General features: G+C 37.0%; 4 protein-coding genes across 4 annotated transcripts; 2 read left to right on the top strand and 2 right to left on the bottom strand.

Annotated features, from left to right (window-relative positions):
* The first annotated feature begins 1,313 nt into the window (after window positions 1-1,313).
* Window positions 1,314-2,931, top strand: LOC108822941 (UDP-D-xylose:L-fucose alpha-1,3-D-xylosyltransferase MGP4-like). Its single transcript, XM_056999513.1, has 4 exons — window positions 1,314-1,779; window positions 1,898-2,059; window positions 2,152-2,361; window positions 2,522-2,931. Exons 1-4 carry the CDS (start codon window positions 1,324-1,326, stop codon window positions 2,732-2,734), a joined length of 1,041 nt encoding a protein of 346 aa, XP_056855493.1. The 5' UTR covers window positions 1,314-1,323; the 3' UTR covers window positions 2,735-2,931.
* Window positions 2,932-4,173: 1,242 nt separating this feature from the next.
* Window positions 4,174-6,011, bottom strand: LOC108822939 (putative glycerol-3-phosphate transporter 3). Its single transcript, XM_056999512.1, has 2 exons — window positions 5,943-6,011; window positions 4,174-5,849 (listed from the first exon to the last, which is right to left on the bottom strand). The coding sequence occupies exon 2, from the start codon at window positions 5,812-5,814 to the stop codon at window positions 4,282-4,284; it is 1,533 nt and encodes a 510-aa protein (XP_056855492.1). The 5' UTR covers window positions 5,815-5,849; window positions 5,943-6,011; the 3' UTR covers window positions 4,174-4,281.
* A 1,161-nt stretch (window positions 6,012-7,172) lies between these two features.
* LOC108822944 (uncharacterized) lies at window positions 7,173-8,790 on the top strand. The gene is made up of 6 exons (XM_018596155.2): window positions 7,173-7,491; window positions 7,583-7,817; window positions 7,900-8,035; window positions 8,112-8,203; window positions 8,283-8,406; window positions 8,500-8,790. The coding sequence occupies exons 1-6, from the start codon at window positions 7,455-7,457 to the stop codon at window positions 8,596-8,598; spliced, it is 723 nt and encodes a 240-aa protein (XP_018451657.1). The 5' UTR covers window positions 7,173-7,454; the 3' UTR covers window positions 8,599-8,790.
* A 2,136-nt stretch (window positions 8,791-10,926) lies between these two features.
* LOC108821695 (F-box/kelch-repeat protein At2g22050-like) lies at window positions 10,927-12,288 on the bottom strand. Its single transcript, XM_018594685.2, has one exon. The coding sequence runs from the start codon at window positions 12,256-12,258 to the stop codon at window positions 11,065-11,067; it is 1,194 nt and encodes a 397-aa protein (XP_018450187.1). The 5' UTR covers window positions 12,259-12,288; the 3' UTR covers window positions 10,927-11,064.
* Window positions 12,289-12,589: the final 301 nt, after the last annotated feature.

Raw genomic sequence — 12,589 nt, 5'->3', positions numbered from 1 at the left:
AGAAGATGAAAAAATACATTGAATCACATTTTAAAGTGTTACAAAAAACCACAACATTAAAATATTTATCACTTTCGTGTTTTTTTTTTTTGCGTAACTAAAAATTGGAAAATGTCATTTCACTTTCGTGGTTACTTCCCAGGTTACATGGGAGAGTCTCAATTTTTTTCTTTGATTTCAATCTAATGAATGCTGCCAATCTTGAAGACCTTAAAAAAACAGAATGCTGCTAATCTAAAACATGCATGATTCTCAACAATGATATAATTTTTTTTTTTAATCATTCAATAACCACAGCCTATTGTTTATATAATATTTTTGAATGGAGATCAAAACCCGCCCAACTAAAGAATTGCACCAGTCCAGCCGTAACCATTCGCAGCCTGAAAGTCTTGACTGGAGAAACGTTTTTAGCAGTATACTACTTACTATGCATAGAACGTTTCAGAAGTAACATATTACTTAATGATTAAAAGCAATACATATCGACTTTTAAAATTAGTACAAAGTAGTGCTTTTCTCTCTACATGTTAGCTAGTCAATGTCTCTTGACAATCTAATGTTTCTTTATTGTGTTTTCATCTCCATTTGAAAATGATTAATGCAGTGCTAACTTGATCAAGCTTGTTAATGAAAAAAGGGGAATCATGTATTATGTTGTTAAGCAAAAACAAGGTATTGTAAAAGTGCATATAGTGGTTCCTTAACATTGTATTATGTTATTATTTTTCTGCACTTCAGTAAAAAAATTATTACGATTGTTCTGTAACAAATTTATTATGTTACTATTTTTTTGTACTTCAGTGAAAAGGCATATGATATACAAAGTTCCTTAACATTTTTTTTTGTTAAATGGATAGATTCTCACTCCGGATATTCAACTAGACCGTAAAATAGATTCATATCCATATAACCACAAACTGAAGTGTAGTGGAATGCTTTCGAATTCGGGTTGTTTTAGCAATCTCAAAATCCGCCTATCAGTAGACAACCACTTTGGATAAAGTGGTTGAAAGTTCCTCTACATATGTATTATGTTATTATTTGTCTCCATTTTAGCAAAAAGCAATACATGGTAGTTCCTTAACATATATAGATATTATGCTATTATTTTCTCCATTTAGTAAACAAATAATATGGTAGTTCCTTAACATATGTATTATGTTATTATTTTCTCTACTTTAGTAAAAAAAAAATATGGTATAGATATATATATATATATATATATATATATATATATATATATATATATATATATATAGACGTTCATATTCTATCAGATCATGTAAACCTTGTCTTCTGCCTCCCTCTCCTGCTACAACAATGGCGCATCAGCTTTTCTATTCCTCTCCTCTTTCTTATTCTTCAACCTCAAAGGGTCGTCATATCTCTCTCATGAGCCGCAACGGTCTCCTTCTCCTTGTCGCTCTCCTTGTCATCCTCGGTGTATTCTTACCTTGGGTAAGATCTCCCTTGTTCCTGTTTCCAAACAGAACTTTTTCTTCTTTTTCCCCCAACTGGCGCAACTATTCTCTCGCTCAAGCAGCTAAGTTCGTCGCTAAGGACGGAACAGTGATAGTATGCACCGTTAGCTATCCCTTCTTGCCTTTCCTCAACAACTGGTTAATTAGCGTTTCTAGACAGAAGCATCAAGACAAAGTCCTCGTGATCGCTGAGGATTACGCTACACTTTACAAGATTAACAAGAAGTGGCCTGGCCATGCCGTTCTCGTTCCCCCAGCTCTCAATTCTCAGACCGCACATAAGTTCGGTTCCAAGGTATTTATAGTTTTAACATTTTTTTTCTGAGTTTGAATGATTTTGTATCCCATGTTGATTCAGAATATGATATGAAAAAAACTTATCTTGCAACTAATTTTATAACATCCAAATATAGGGTTTCTTCAATTTTACATCTCGGAGGCCGCAACATCTCTTGCGACTTTTGGAGCTAGGCTATAATGTGATGTACAACGATGTTGATATGGTCTGGTTGCAAGATCCGTTTCAGTATTTACAAGGAAGCCACGAAGCATACTTCACAGATGACAGGACTAGAGTATGTGCATTTCTATTCACACATCTCCATGACCTTTTAGAGTTTTTTCTTCATTTATTAAATCATAATTCTCCAGTTATTTTTGGTGCCAGATTAAGCCTTTGAATCATTCCCATTGTTTACCACCTCCGGATCGAAACGGAGTGACTTATATATGTAGCTGCATGATTTTCTTGCGTCCCAAGACTGGAGCAAAGCTTCTCATGAAGAAATGGATTGATGAACTTCATGCTGGATCTAAAGTGTATGAAGGAAATGATCAGCCTGCTTTCAACTGGGCACTCAACAAAACTGCTCATCAGGTATTTGTGGGGTTTAAAGCTTATAATCTCAAAAGAGTCAACCTTCATCTGCTTAATTATGTTACGCCTATTATCTACTTATGAACGTTCGATTACGGTTCTGTACTAATTCATTTGTTTGAATTTATCCTAAACTCTTTTGTGATCTTCTCTTCTGCAGCTAGATCTATACTTGCTACCGCAAGCAGCGTTTCCAACAGGAGGATTGTATTTCAAGAACAAGACATGGGTTGAAGAGACAAAGGGGAAACATGTCATAGTCCACAACAACTACATTATCGGTTACAACAATAAGATGAAACGCTTCCGTGACTTTGGTCTATGGCTAATTGATGATCATTCTTTAGAGTCCCCACTGGGAAAACTAGAGTAAATTTGAAGTGAATGCCTTGTGATGTTTGAATTGTAAATCGTTGAGACTGTTATGTCCGGCTCTAAGAATTGGATTGGAATGCCTGAGTTATCAAAATGAAGAGAGTAAAATGTTCAATCCATTCACAAGAAAACAGAAAAAGGAGACATTTCTATATTGGTTTTACTCGAGGAAGATGCATATGTGTATAAACAATTTTTTACCTGGCCATAGATCTCTCTCTCTGCTTGCTTCAGGATAGTACCACAGATGATAGAATCTGATTAAGTCTGTTATGTCAATCTTTTAAGACCTCTCATCTAGAAACAAAGAGATTGGTTGAGGGATTGAAGAGAGGAATATTTGACAAATTTATATTTTAAACCAGTAAATAAAATAAAAAAATTCAATAAGTAAAGAAAATATTGTAAAATAATAATATTACAAAATGATATAAAATCAAAACAAAAGCTCTGTAATTAATTTTGTGAATGATATTTTCACAAAACTTGCAGCCTTGCAAGGGATGTATCCACTTGAGGATTTGAGATCATCTGTATTACAATGACAAATTTACTATTACTCGTACATAAATTTTTAAGTTCACTTAAAAGCTAGTGTATATGATATTTGATAAATTATTTTGAAATCCAATAGTTACTATTGAATATGTTTAAATTTTAATTTTAAAAAATATTTAGTGTTCTGGTAGAATAAATAAAAAATCTCATAATTTAGATGAGATTTTAGAGTGGTTTAACAACAAAAAAATATATAAAAAATCACAATTAATGTAAAATTATCTAGCAATATATTTAAAATCAAATCATTTCAAGTTCTAGATTGGATACACCTTCCTCCTTTAGAGATACTAAAGAATATATAATTTATATCTATAATTCTTTACATACCCACGTGTATATATATATATATATAAGATATTCTACTTATAATTTTAATATTTGTGATTTGTGGATATTAAATATTAATATTTATTTTGATTCGTAGGATACTAAGACCAGATAGAAATGAATATCAAATCAAATTAAAAGTTATGGATTTTCGCACCTATGATATTTCTTTATTTAATAATTTATAAGTTTTAGGTGTCATAGAATTATTAGATAACTTAAATTCTTAAATCATAAAATGGTGATCTAGTGGTAGGCAGACTTTGCGAAGCTAAACAATCTAGTGTTATAAGATTATTAGGAACATACCCCTCACAAAACCACCGTTACATTAGGATCAAGATTACCAGCTCCAGCAAATGCTGAAGAAGTTAAATAGTCTTCTTTGCATGCATTATGTATTGCAATTTGCTCTTATGTTTGGTTTTGAAGATTTTGATCATTTCCAGAGATATGAATCCATAAGAAAGATAACGTCTATATAGGAAGTTACCCTCTTTAGGTTCCGTTACTTGTTTCGGAAATAAATCAGAACCTTATATAACCAAGAGGAGTTTGATTGTTTCCATTCAAACTTAAACAAAAAAAAAGATGTTACAATGCAAGTCAGATTAAACAAAAAAGAACACACACACACACAGAATCAAATTGATAGTATTATATGAGGACATCAATGGGAGGTCTTGGTTCAGAAGCAGCAACAACTTCATCATCTTCAGATGATCCATACAACAAAGTTTTCACTTCTGATATAATAAGCTGAGTAAGCAACAATCCGGAGATCAAAGCTGCGGTCATCAACATGTAAAACACAGCATCCCAACTAATAGCTGCGATGTAACCGGTGAGAACAGGTCCAATGGCTGCACCAACTGATCCTGTTCCATCTATAATAGCAGTGACTGTAGCCAAAGCCCTCGCATTTCCCTTAAGCGATTTATGAGTACCGAGATCAGCTGCAACCGCGGTTGTAATTAGAGCGTAAGGTCCATTAACGAACACTCCAGCCGTGAACATGAGGATGATGTTGATCGCCATTGAGATATGACCGTAGGTTCTGTACAGGAACAGAGCTGGGATTGTTAAGTAGATGAACCCTCCAGCTGTGATTGCTCTCCCGTCGAGTTGATCAGAGAAGTATCCGGCCAAGATTCCTCCAACCACGCCTCCAACATCGAAGAGCGTGGACAAGTTTCCAGACGTCTCTTGAGACAAATGCTCTCCTCCTATTTCGGTCTGGCTTACGTAGAAAGGAAGCCAATAGAGGAAAGTGTAAGACACAAGTTTGGTGAAGAAGAGACAGAAGGCGAAAGGTGCAACGCCAGGGATCTTCCAAGCGGCTAAGAACCCTACGGCTCTTCTATCGAATCCGGTACTCATCCTGGAGCTAATCAAGAAGCTTTCGGTAATGGTGTCACCAAGCCTCATCGTGGAATCAACTTCGGTTCCATCCCTCTCAGCTTCAACAGCAGGAGGGTTCACAGGCAAGAAGAGGTAAACCACAACGCCGAGAAACGTGATGAGCAAGGCTGGACCGACGAAAGACCATCCCCAACCGAACTTCAAAAGTCCGGTCGCGATTAAAGACCCAACGATGTTCCCTATCGATGTGTGAGCACTCCAAACACCCATGATAACCCCTCTCCTCTTTTTATCAAACCAGTTCCCCAAAACCGCAACCACGCATGGCCATCCGATGGACTGGAACCATCCAGCCAACGTCTGGATGGCTAGGAAATAGTAAAAGCTATGGATATTGGCCCAAAAAGCGACGCCGAAGAGAGCGGTGAACACTCCCGTCCCGATCATACCGATCGTTAGAAACGTCCTGAGGTCCAAACGGTCACCCAGGTGACCAGCGACGAACATGCCAACGGCGTAAACGGAGAGGAAAGCCAAGTCGATTTGTCCGAGAAGAGCTGTTCCGTCTGGACCGTCGAAAGGAGCCCACCCGCCTTGTTCCGTGGCCTTGAAGTGTCCGGTTGATGGTTTGGAGAGCGTTCCTTTGACGATGCTGTTGGGCTTTCGGGATGCGTGGAAGGCGATATAGGCGATGAAGGTCAAGACGAAGACCATCCCTTGGTATTGCTTGAAAGAGAGTTTGCCCGAACGCTTGAAACGTTCTAGGAAATGGATACCTGGTGGTTTTATCTCTACATAGAGGAACTCAGATGATGTCCAAGACGCCATGTCTCTAAAAACCTTTCTCCTCGCGTCACAGAGACCTGAAAAGTCAAAAGACAGAAACCAACAAGACGGTTTAAGAGCAATCTTAACGAGGACAAGCAGTAAAAACAACAACACAGAATTTGAATGACCTTCGAGATTTGAAGAGAACCCTTTCTCTATGGTTTTGTGCAACTTAATGCTTGGAAAATTATGGAAGGAAGAAAGCACTACTTAAAATGTTAAAGAACGTGACAATAACTAAGTTAATTTATGTGAACTTTTTTTTCTTTGGCATCGTTTATGTGATCTTTTAGCCTCCTTTGCTATATTTTTATTTTTTTTGTTTTGACTTTTTTGCTCATATTCTTCACTTTACTACCCTCCCACTTTACAACATGTACGCACATATGGTTAAACCAGAACTAACCATGGCAGAACAATTCAAATTAAGAGTCCAGATTTATCTTAGGAAATCAAGCTACAAACAATAAAATATGGGCTGGTAGAAGGGAATATACCGGAACATCATGATGATTTATGTATCTAGATAAATTCAAAAGAAATGATTTAACTATCTATATTTCTGAAATGCACATATCGTTAATTTTTTTGTAACTGAATGCACATATCGTTTTGCTTACTTATTTACAATGGAATAACGTTGAACTATCGAGAAATTGATTTATGATATTAGTGAGAATGAGGCTTAAGTACGGGGGGGGACATTGTGTGGTGAATGTAAAGCTTACATAATTAATTACTCAGAAAAGTCAGCAAGGAACCTTTCTCAAAAAACAAAAAAAAGTCAGCAAGGAACCACATACTGAAGAAATGTTCTTGCTGAAAGACGCAAAATTTATTTGATTTTATTCTATACTTTTATTAACTAACTCAGCCGTAGGAATGAATCAAGCATGGAAATATGAATGTATTTGACTTTTTATGATTAGTATTACAGTATGTATTATCTCATGCTGTGTTGTGTCACTATCACGTGAGCTGCATCTTGCTGTTACGGGTTGCTACGACCATGCCAAAGAGTATGCAAACAACCAGCTTATAATATCATTATACTAATTAATTACACCTCACAAGAAATCAGAAAAAGGATGAAAATTTAGAATTTTATGTTCATGAAAAACACCACTTATCATACAATGAAAAAAAACACACAGAAAATCATCTTCTAGGATCCACAACAACGACTTTCATGATGCTTTAGCCTTTAGGGGAAAGACGATTCAGTATTTTAGCAAAAGAAACCATTTAGTCTACTTCAATTTTTTTTTTTTTTTTTGCAACGGCCCATTCAGTCTACTTCATTGACTGACCCCTTACCCAATCGTACGAATATGCTCCAAAATTCCGGTCCAATTTCGGCAAAGGCGTGGTTTAGAAAATCAAAATAACCGGTCTAGTAAACTCGGTTCGTCGAGCGATTCCCCAATCTTTATTTATTCAACTATTCCCTTGACTCCTTCCGGTTTTCTCCATACAAGTGGAGAACCAAGGTTTAAGCCAATTCTCAATCCCAAATACCAAAACCCCCCCTGAAATCTTCCGAGTTCCGACAATCAAACCCAGTTCTCTGTTCTCAGACTGTCGGACGGTTTTCTCACTTATTTACCGGCAATAACACGAGTCAGATCAACACTCGATCGATGGCTAGGAAACGAAAACGATCACGCTTGGAGAAAGGTAACAATCAGTCCGCTGCTCAATCCGTAAACTTTCTACCACTATTTGAAACCCTAATTAACCAAACCGCGGCTTTGTTTGCTTTACTCAGCGATAAACTCACCGGCGGAGAAAGAACATGGAACGAGTCCTAACCTCACCAAGTACTGGTTCCAACGCTACGACCTCTTCTCAAAATACGACCAAGGAATCGAGATGGACGAAGAAGGATGGTACTCCGTAACCCCCGAGGCAATCGCAGTCAAACAAGCAGAGAGATGCCGTGGCAAAGTGGTGATCGATTGCTTCTCAGGCGTTGGCGGTAACACCATCCAGTTCGCTAAAGTGTAAAGCTCCTCCTTTTGATTTTTTAATGCTGCTTGTATGACATGTTCTAAACCAAAGTTGTCTCCTTTTTGTTGTGAATAGATGTGCTTCTGTGATTGCTATTGACATTGATCCTGCGAAGGTCGAAATGGCTATTAACAACGCAATGGTTTATGGAGTTGGTGACCGTGTAGATTACGTCGTTGGTGATTTCATTCACTTAGCTCCATCTCTCAAAGTAATCTTTCTTTCTTTCTCTGCAACTGCTAAAGATTCTTTTGACCTGTCCTAATATATATATATATATCTTCTAGGGAGATGTATTGTTTCTTTCGCCACCATGGGGAGGACCAATGTATAACAAAGTAGAGAGTTACACACTGGACATGCTCCAACCAAAAGACGGGTATAACACCATTCATCTACTTTTGTAACTGTTCATGTGAGTTTGTGCTCAATATATACGGTTATAATGTCTTGTCTAGGTACTCGTTGTTTCAGATTGCTCAATCCATCACGCCTAACATCATAATGTTTCTACCGCGGAATGTTGATTTAGCACAATTGGAAGAACTCGCTTGGCTCTCCTCGCCTCCTCTAAATCTTGAGGTAAAGCATTGTCTAGAAGAACGTGACACTACTAGAGCTAATTTATTGCAAAACATTTGTTTCTTTCACAGTTTCATTATGTTGTGATTTCAGATAGAAGAAAACTGTGTTGGAGGAAAAATCAAAGCCATAACGGCTTATTTTAGTTGCAGCGCGGTTTATTTAGAGAAAATTAGGACTATTATTGCATGAAAGGACCAGCTATCTTCCTTGTGCATCAAGCGGTAGAGGAGTTGCTCATTTCATTATAGGTTCTTGCAACCTTGTAATTTTTTAGGGGGAGTTTTTTTTTGTATAATCCTGATTTCTATTGTTAAGGACACATAACTCTCATTCTATCTTAACATGTTTAATGGTCCAGTGAATATATTTTCATGAGACTTATCATTTATCTAATGATGTTTTGAAATTAGAAATTCAGTGTTCTACTCTGGGCTTTAAAGAGCGTGTGGCGAACAAATGCGATGAGGTGCTCGACACTCGTCAAGCGCAATGGCATCGACATGTGTTAAACACATGCAAAACAGTAATGTTCTGTTTCTAATTCTAAGTTACGTTAAGCTGTTAATAAAGACAGTAAAGAGAAAACCAAAACATCAATTCCGTGACAGCATAAAAGCTTAAAGCCAAAATACCAATTAAAAAGAACTGTAATCATTAATATTGCTAGAAAACCTAAACTCTAAAATTCTGATTCTCAGTTTTGTTTGCTAAGAAAATATAATAAATGAGAACAGAGAACTAACGAGTAGAAGGGAAGAAGAGCTAAAGGGTGCACAGAGTTAAGAACAATAGAGAAAGAAAGAGCTGGTGAAGAACTTAGGGGTTGTGTATTACTATAATATAGTAGACTGTTTTAGAGTTTGTCGTAGATTATATTAGACGGCAAAACTTACATACTAAACTGAAGTTAGTTTAATAACCTAGATATGTACAAAACCATCTTGATTTGAGAAGAATCAATGGAGCGTCACTAGAGGCGTCTTATAACAAATAATAAAGCGCTCAATAGCGATCGCTTTGTGTACCTCACCTAGCCCTGGGGTCTTGAGGCGATGAAGACATCGCAAGACGTAGCCAAGCACCATGGCGAGAATAGCGAGCGCTATTTTAAACCAAGTTCTACTAAAAATTTTATTGGGGTGGAGGAGTATGATATATATCCTACCTTGATGATTGATAAGATACAACTGTTCATTACAAAAAAACACTATTGAAAATCAAGTTTAAAACCCAACTATCTGCTTATACTCTATATTTTATTATGATATCATGATAAATAATCTAATGTTCAACATTGATGAACAAAACTATTGTTCACCTAGTAGTATCTTGTGCAGAAACTGGTGATGAAATATAAAATAAGATCTTGGTTGATGCAGCCGAGGATATAGCTCTAGTGTGAATGCAGTTGTACATAGACTTTGTTTATGTGGTGATTTCAGGACTCTGATTTGTCAAATTTAGCCACTATTCCGTAATCATGTCAGATTTTACTCGTTGCAGATGGGAGGTTGTAATGCTGGCGTTGTCGTAAACGCTAAACGGAAATGAGACATTGGAAAAGAAGTCTCAAAGCGCATCAACCAAATAGCGAATCCGATCTGAAACGTTGAAATGTAATACCGAATCCGAACCAAAATTGATTAAATACTCAAACGAATTCAAAATTTTAATATCTAGAGAACGGGAAATGAACATGACTTGAACTAAAACATTTAAGGTAACCGAATGTATGTGAAATAGATTTATATACTTAAATATATTAATTATTTTAGATTTAATATATAAAAATATTTAAAAAATATAAGATATTTTAAAATTACCTAAAGTACTTGAAAACATACAAATAGTCAAAATTAAATAACTAAAATCGTTAAACAATACTCAAAATACCAAAAATATTTGAAATATCTATTGATTCTCTATCCAAATATTCAAGTCAAAACCTATGTTACATGGAAACGGAAGCGGGTACACGGAAACGGAATCGTATAGAAGCGTATAAGCAAGATTTTTAAAAGATTAGGAAGCGGAAACGTGTCGGAAGCGTGTATATATATATATATATATATGAAGATATAATAAATTTACAAATATGTCTAAAATTATATGATTCAAATTAAAAGTAAAGAATTTATTCATTTATAATAATTTTAAATGATTTCATGTTAAACTGTGAAAATATATATAAATTAAGTTTAAAAGATATGAAAAGAGAACAGACAGTACAGAAAAGGCCGCCATGGAGGTGGTTTCTTTACACGGTTGCACAAAATACCAAAAGAATCAGCCTAATTCTGATCGAGGATCCGTCCTGTGAACCCACTGTTACAGCTACGTACGCTCAGGAGATGGTTCCTCTCATCTGGGACAAGCAAACAGCATTGACAATTTTAAACTACTACGAGAGTGGCGACTTGTAATTTCGTAGGAATGTTGTCATCAATGATGTGAAACTCAAGCTAGACTAGTATCATTATCTTCCTCAATGTGTGTCAACGATGTAAAACTCAGTTTAATATCAACTTGAATAAACGATGCAAACAATACCACGAATAAAAAAAAGTTACCACCTTTCATTTTCTTCAGTAACCAACCATTCATGAGTTTTACAAAAAACAAATTTGCTTTAAAGAACAGATACTATGTGATCAATCACTCGGAAACAGGTAAACAATGAATAAAACGAAACGAAACTGGGACTGTCGCCAAAATACCAGACCAATCGACCGTCCCACAAATCTTTCCTCCAGCTCTGTCCAGTGAGACAAATATGCACTGAACACTCGTGTTAACCGGGTTATAATGAACCAGATTAATCTTTGTATAAAAAACCACAAGCCTTCCCTCGTATTCCGCCACGTCAGCCACATTTAAGTTAAAGGGTAGTTCCTTCCCATCACGACCCACCAATCTTCTCCACACACTGAGTTTCGTATCAAACCACATCAACCCAGTCCCGTAAAAGAAAGCAAAGAGAACATCCTCCACCACACACACGCTTCCCGGCATATCACTGAACTCATCCTTGCTTCCGTCACCTTCCGAGAGTCTATGGCTTACCATATGAACCATCCGTTCTCCTTCACCTTCTCTCGGATCGTACACACTTGTCCTCTCCGGCTCCACCACAAAAACCTTCCCTTCCACCGAGGCGCTACACCGTGGAACATTAAGCAACTTCTCAACCCCCGCGAGCTCCCAAGTCTCCGAGTTTGGATCGAAAACTTCGACTTGGAACTCGTCGTGAATAATATTGTACATAATATCGCCGGTGAAGGAGAAGGGTCCGCCTCCGATCACGTATATCTTCCCGTCGATCACTCCCGCAGCTCCTTTGCGCTCGCTTCGAGGCACGGTCATGCTTGGTCCTTGAGTCATGCTCCTAGTTTGTGTATCAAGGATCCATAGATCCGAGGAGTGTTCTGTAGAACCACCAACGAAGAAGATCTTTGACCCTAGTGCAACGGTTGAAGAACCGTACTTATGAGGATGAGGAGGGAAGGGAGTTGGGTTCGGAACTAAACAATACTCCCTCGTTGGTGTTTCGTTGAGATTAAACCAGTGGAAGGATGAATGGTCGTGGTCGTCGTCTACTTCTTCAAAACATACATGGAGGGAGTTCTTGGGGAGGAGGGTGGATCGTAAGCGGTTGAGCTCAGGCGAGCGAACAAGGGATGTTAGGTTTTTGGAGACCCAAGAGATGTTTAGGTGATGGCTTCTTGGGACGCGGGCCAAGCAACTCAAAACGATATCGTCAGGCAATGAAGAAAGCGACAGCTGCGGCGGCGGAGGAGGAGGATGTGTAGTGCGTTTTTCCGGTGGCTCGTCAGCGTTGGAGTTGGACATGGTTGGGGACGTTTCAACTAAAAAAAAAAAAAAAACTCATAATGTTTGTGTTTGGATTATGATTTAGATATGGACAGTATTTATAAAAATAATAATTTATTACGTTACTTTTAAAACCTCAATTTCAAAAATGCTAACTAAAAGAATCAGCGTTAATCAACGAGATTCAAAAAAGGAAACAAAATATGTATTCGAGATTTGTCTTACTTCGAATACTACGGTATGTAGAAATTGACCCGTTAATTTGTGGCTTTAATAAGATGCTACGTTACAAAAAAATATATATATATAAATGCTGATTTTGCAGATACGTATTAATGTAATAGATTTT

The sequence above is a fragment of the Raphanus sativus genome, unplaced genomic scaffold (assembly GCF_000801105.2).
Source record: "Raphanus sativus cultivar WK10039 unplaced genomic scaffold, ASM80110v3 Scaffold1874, whole genome shotgun sequence".
Classification (NCBI taxonomy): Eukaryota; Viridiplantae; Streptophyta; class Magnoliopsida; order Brassicales; family Brassicaceae; genus Raphanus; species Raphanus sativus.
This window is presented reverse-complemented; position numbering and strand designations above follow the sequence as displayed.